We start from the raw sequence: 6516 nt of genomic DNA on the forward strand, positions 1-6516 counted from the left end.
TTAGATGTGGGGTGAGAAAACCAGAACTCAGTTTTAGATATGTTATGTGCACAATGCCCACTAGATATCCAGGTAGAGATGTGAGGTAGACAGTAAAACATATCAACTTGGAGCTCAGAAGAGAGGTCCAGGCTGAAGACATGAACTGGGGACTCATGGTGGTATAAGTATAATGGTATTATTTAGCTGGCATTTAAAGACAAAGGAAATGGGTTAGATCTCCTAAGATGGAGATGGGAAGAGAAGGAAAGAGGGCCCAGAAACAGAGGCCTAGGTTTCCCAACACTGTGGTGGAAGGAAAGAAGCCAGCAAAAAGACTCAGAATAGACAGAAAGAAAGGGGAAAAATAGCTTTTAAAAAAAAGAAACTATCACAAAATGAGAGGCTTTCAAGGAGAAATGCTCATTCTTGGATAACAACTAAGGTGGGTGAGCCAATATTAGAATCCTCTCTACTTGGGAGAACTTCTTACCAAGGATAGAAAGTGACTTGTATTTTATCTTTTACTCTTATTTGAGTCCTTAAGGCAGCTTCCAGCGCACAGTGGGCACTCGACACATATTAATCAAATGATACCTATTGAATGAGTTCAGTTGAGGGAAAGTGATGGGTATAAGTAGTTTTTCAAAGTCTTCTTGTTCTCCCCATTCCATGTGCCCTCCCCCTACCTTATTCTCACACTCGCCCACAAAAGCATTGATTAGAGACAGGTCAGTATCTTCAGACTTTGTCAAAGCAACATTAAACACCCTTTATTTCTGCTGACTTAGGAAAAGCGAATGTTCTCTAAGCTTTGGAGGAAGGAAACTTGGGGCTAACACAGCGTGTGAGGTCGGAAAGGGTGGCTGTTTCTAGAGAGGTGATGAAATCATAACTATAACCTCAATCATAGAAATAAGGTCCTGCCCCTTAAATGCTCTACTGGCCACTACTCATATTAATTATACTAGGAAAAGAATTGTGTTGAGTGGATTTCATCATATGAGAACTTGATGAAGGAAAGAAATAATATGGGTTCAGATAAGTGGCTCTGACATTGCCAGATTCTGGAGAGTATGGGAGTGCCTTTGATACATCGGTTTACTGGGCCTCAACTTAAAATATTGTGGCTGCAAACAAGAGAGGTTGCTTATTTCAGAATAATGACAATGTGAGCTAGTCGTAGAACTTGGTTGAAGTCAGTAGGCAGATCTACTCAGAAAGAAATACTCTCTGACTGGAAAAGCAGAGCAGGGTCATTCAGCCTGGGCCCTGACAGCTACTTTTCTAAAAGCCCTTTCGTGTTTACAATAGATTTATCACACACCAATGTTTGCCTTTGAACTTTGCCAAGAGAACTTTGTTGCAAATGATAATATTCCTGTTGCTTTGTCTATTGACAAAAAATAAAATAAAATAAAAAATATTGGGTTGAGTTTGGCTAGAATATCCTACCACTCCACAAATATCTCAAACCACACATCTAAAACTTAATTCATCGGAGTCCCATATGTGTGCTCATTTGTGCTTATACACACACGCATAACCTCATTCCTCCAGTGTGTTTTTTCTGTATGAATTACCACCATCTACTCAGATCCCAAACTCGAAACTTAGGCATCATCCACCTCCTTCATCTTAGCTCCATATTTGTATCTACAAATACTATCACCAAATTCTATTGGGTTCTGTCTGTTATAGCTGTTGAATGTATTTCCTCTGTTCCTCCTCTGCTAATTCCCAGTTCAGGCCACCATCATCGCCTTACTCATTATTGCAGGAGCCTCCAAAGTTAGGTTTTCTGTATTCAGTCTTTTCTTCACACTTCTGAAACCCGCAGCTGTCCAAGACAAATATTTCAACAGTTTCCTATCAGCCTCAGCATAGAGTTAAATTTTTCTAACCTGGCTTAGGAGGTTTATGATGTATCCTTGCTTCTCTAGTCAGCCTGGTATCATACTAACCTGTGTGTGGACAGCTAAAAGTTCCACCAAGACCACCTCTTCCAGTTCCTTTACCTGGCTGGGCTGGAGCTGGCCCTCGTTCCTCCTCTCAAACTGCTTACCCTGAGTCAACCCTCCTTGTCCTTCAAATCTCTCTATAAGTGTCCCTAGAGTTTTCAGAACTTTTTTGACTTAGCAAAAGTTTGTGTACCACTTGGTTGAAATTTTTCCAAAAGCCTGTCCTGCCTTGTTCATTGTGGTATCCTGTGGGGCTTGCAAAGTGCCAGCTCAATGAACATGCTGAAGAAATGAACAAGTATTTTAGTGATACTAAAGTTAAGTGATACTTAAGTTGCCATTGAAACTTAAGATGTGATATTTCAGTATGGTTTTAATGCCAAGCGCACGCGCGTGCGCACACACACACACACACACACACACACCCTTTGATGAACCCTTTTCTTTATTTTTTCACATAGTAATAATCACTGGACCTGCATCTCCTGCAAATATCAGTCTAATCGTCTTCAGCTGTCTCTCTGGTTGCTCACAGAAGAAACTTGAGGCACATATGGATTGCATTAGAATGAAAGTAAACCCCAGTTCCGGTGTGCAGTGCTGTGGGTCTCCAGCACACCTTCGAAGGCTTATCATGGTGTCTGTCTCTTGACCTCACACTGGGTGTCGGGTGGCAACGTCGTGTATGCATAGAAAGGGGGAATAGTAAGAACCCGAATCTTACTTAAAGTGGGGCAAGTCCCACAGCTTTCTTAACCCAGCCTCCCTGTTAGACTGCTAACAGCCTAAACCGGCGTGCCATTCAGCCTGAGCGGTACTCATCTGACTCCTCACGCAGGCGGCCCAGGACTTAGGAGGAAGTGTGAGGAGGAAGGAAGTGGGCAACACAAAGGCACAGGGCTCCGAGTCTTGAAGTAAATAGACAGCCTTAACGGTTTTATCACCAAAGTATCTCAGACGCCTTCAGGAGTTCCTTTTGTTTTTAATCTGTGGCTCTCTGGTTATTCTCTAGCGGTTGCTTAAGCCCCCAAAATCAGATACGGCGGTTAACTGTCAACAAAAGATCTGGACAGTTCCCTGCCGAAGCCCTGGGTGCCCGGGTTTGTGGCTGGCCTTTGGGCCATACCGGGGAGGCCGTGGAGCCTCCGCATTCAAAGTGGGTCCCCCGAGGATCCAGTTGGGGCCACGCCGCTCCGCATCCAGGACCCAACCACAGTTAAAAGGCGAAGCCGGTGCTCCTTCCAGTTCCACTCTTGTAAAGTCCGAGAGCCCTGAGTCATACTGCTTTCCGTGGGGGCTGTGAAGCCCCCGGCCGGGACGATCGTCCTGAGCAGTAGAGGTCCCCCAGCGCCCCCTATAGCCACACGCAGGGGCGGACCTCACCCAGTCTTGCTCCTCTGCGCTACGTCCTGGACCCCACCCTGTGGCCCGAGCCCCAGACCGCAAGAGCACCCGCACCTCCCTGCTACAGAAACCCGGAGTAGGGTTAGGAGGGCGCGCTGCCTCCCGGGGAGCCCTCATTGCTCCGCCCGCGGCGGCCGAATTCCCTCCCTCTTTCTGTCTGTCGGTCCCTCCCTCCCTCTTTCCCTCCCTCTCCCTCCTGCCCGCTGGTGCCGGACACGCTGCGCGTCCTTTCTTGGGGCGCTCTTCCCCTTGGCTGTCTGTCTCATGCCTCATCCCGCACAACTTCGGGACAGTGTGGTTTGGAGTTGAATGTTCCCCTCCGAGAGCGCATGGCTGGGGAAGAGAGGCGCGGGTCCGGACCCCGAAGGGCCGCCGTCCCGGAGGCGGTGATGCTGCTGCTGTGCCTGGGGGTTCCGACAGGCCGCCCCTACAACGTGGACACAGAGAGCGCGCTGCTCTACCAGGGCCCCCGCCACACCCTGTTCGGCTACTCTGTAGTGCTGCACAGCCACGGGGCGAACCGATGGTGAGTGGAGTCCGCCTGGGACGCTCTTGGCATCTCAGAGCTGGCAGTGAAGGGTGCCTCAGGGATTCCCTGCCCGGTTCATACTTTCCTCTCTCAGAAGGAGGCAGAAGGGGAACGCTGCGACGACAGGCTCACCGGAGGTCAGCTCGGGAAACTAACTTAGCTTGGGATGGCAGTGCCCGGGGTGCGTTCTGTCGCTAGGCCCTGGAGCTGCGAGTTAGGAGTGGCAGGTGTGATGCGTGGGGTGGTGGGCGAAGGAGGAGGTGGAGGGAGTGGGCGCGCTGCCAACTGCACGTTTGTGGAGACCAAGATTCTGTGGGTAGCATAGCTCACGTCTGCACGCACGTGCATATTTCTCGCTTTAGGCTCGTAGTGGGGGCCCCCACCGCCAACTGGCTCACCAATAATTCTGTGGTCAATCCCGGGGCGATTTACAGATGCAGGATCGGAAAGAATCCAAAGAGGATGTGCGAACAACTCCAGCTGGGTGAGTTGGGTCTGGGACCAGAAACAAGTGAGCCCTCCCACCCCCCACTTGTGGACTCCACGGTAAACACGAGTCCTGGAAAACTCATGTTGCCTATTTCTTCTAGTTTAAAACGAATGATTTTCACTTTTAACTCCATACCATCTTCACTTATTAACATAAAAGTGGTCCCCTTCTTTCAGTCAGTATTTTACTCCGTTTTGCTAATGAATGTAGTACTCTGACAAAACGATGTAGAAGAAAATTTCTTATAATACCTTCTTTTCACATCTCCCCCAACCATGTGAAAAATACATCTTAAAGTCTCAGCACATCAAGGACAGGATACAACTAAGCCAAGACATAAGAATTTTATTTCCATCTTTAACCTACCAGCTTGTTAAAGATAACAGACTAAGGGACAGATCAGGAATAACAGTTGGAATTGATCCCTTATCGTGTCATTTAGCCTAAGGACTTTTTAAAAAAGAAAATGGTATAGTTTTACTTAGAATGTGAAGTGTAAAAGAAGAACACAGGAAAAATTGGCATCTCTATCGTCAAAATAATTAAAATGAAGCTTAACACATAATTATTAATTTTTCTTTCCAAAAACTCTCGTGTTAAATGGATACCTATATTTGAAGTCATTTCTTAATGTCTCTTCATAGATTTGTGACAACTTGTAAAATGTGTCTTGACAGGGGACGGGAGAAAGTTCACGTCTAAAACTCAAAACAAATTTGCTTTGCATAGACACAGGGGGAAGAAAGGGGAACTAATACTAATTCAGACTTATCTTGTTCCAAACACTGTTAGGCGTTGCAATATATGTTGCTATTTTTTTCCCTCTTAAAGCACCACTGAGTCATGGTTGGCATTGTTCCTACTTAACACCTGAGGATCTGTGACTCAGAAGGTTGCAGGTACTTTTTCTAACAGTTATTCAGCTAGTGAGAAGAAGATGGGACCCCAACTCAAAGTCAGATCGATTTGGGTTCAAAGGTCAAGTCCTTACTTTTATGTATGCATCTTCAATACAAATAAAATCAAATGAAAAGTCCAATATGTTGTCTGCTGAGCTGATGAGTCATCTGTAAATGGTGAATAAAAGGTTATAATTGGTACCCTTTTCATTTTTTTTTGCTATCAATAGAGTTTTGAGATAAACCAGTTACTGCATCTTTAACCTTTTTTTTTTTTTTAGTAGTCTTTGCTTTTTTTCAAACTGGGGAGCTGGTTCGCTTCATTTAGAATGAATTCAAATAGAGTATGCATATAATGGGATTTTTATTTTTAACTCAGAGAGCATCCATAAAAGGCTAGTAGTTGTCTGTAGCATGTAGAATAAGCCCCAGCCTCTCATAAGCACCTTCCATCCCAAAAGGCAGACTAGGAAAGCATAACACATTCACAGAGCTTTCTAGTTAAAATAATTCTGCAAAACATGATTTTCATTGCATAAGAGAGTTGTGGGGTAAAAAATTAGGGATTGGAGCAAGCAACCTTGATCTGTCAGAGGATCTTGACAAGGTCTCAGGAGGGAAAAATTTCATTTCTGTTGTCCTTTCATAGTTTCCTGATCCATGACATTATAACTACTGGTATTTAGCACGTACTTCCTGTCTGGAAGGGCACTGAATCTATTTCTAGATGTCTGTATTTTAATGGGAAAGATCATGTCATAGTATTATATAAAATTTAAGATGATAATGCCTCTCAAAACTGAAGGAAAACCTAAATTCTTTAGGCACATGGAGCATAGGGGTTGTCTACAGAAATATCCTCAGAGAAATGAACACATGGTAGATGTGCAATAAATACAAATTACGTGAAGATTTATTGGATGGATGAGTGAATAAAAGCAACATGAAAATTTGATTGTCATCAAGCTGATTGGTGAATAAGGATGTAATTACAAATGACAAGCCAAAGTGATAGTTTTAACTTTTAAAATTTTGGTCAATAAAAGGTATTTACTGAGATGAAAGGCAAAAAGGAAGACAAGATTTTTATCCAATCACTGATTGAAGCACTAATAGCTGTAGTAATAGCTTTGAATATTTGCATAAGAGTTGACTGAAGTAATTTTTCATATAACATTTTAAACAATATATCTTCTCTCCCTTTTATAAAGAAATTGTGTCTCTAACCAGAACAAACTCAGAAGTAATTTGAAG

General features: G+C 44.2%; 1 protein-coding gene across 4 annotated transcripts in view; it reads left to right on the forward strand.

The window, feature by feature from the left end:
• The window catches only part of ITGA4 (integrin subunit alpha 4), a 142895-nt gene that overhangs the window by 44912 nt on the left and 91467 nt on the right, over window positions 1–6516 (forward strand). Inside the window, exons 1-2 of one of the 4 annotated variants that reach the window (XM_019752831.2) lie at window positions 3308–3870; window positions 4236–4357. The exons of 1 other annotated variant lie outside the window; for it this stretch is intronic. In XM_019752831.2, coding sequence (XP_019608390.2) covers window positions 3674–3870; window positions 4236–4357 — 319 coding nt within the window. In that variant the 5' untranslated portion in view covers window positions 3308–3673. 2 more of the 4 variants (XM_074338812.1, XM_019752833.2) reach the window with 2 other exon arrangements.

The sequence above is a fragment of the Rhinolophus sinicus genome, linkage group LG01 (genome assembly GCF_036562045.2).
Source record: "Rhinolophus sinicus isolate RSC01 linkage group LG01, ASM3656204v1, whole genome shotgun sequence".
NCBI classification, from domain to species: domain Eukaryota; kingdom Metazoa; phylum Chordata; class Mammalia; order Chiroptera; family Rhinolophidae; genus Rhinolophus; species Rhinolophus sinicus.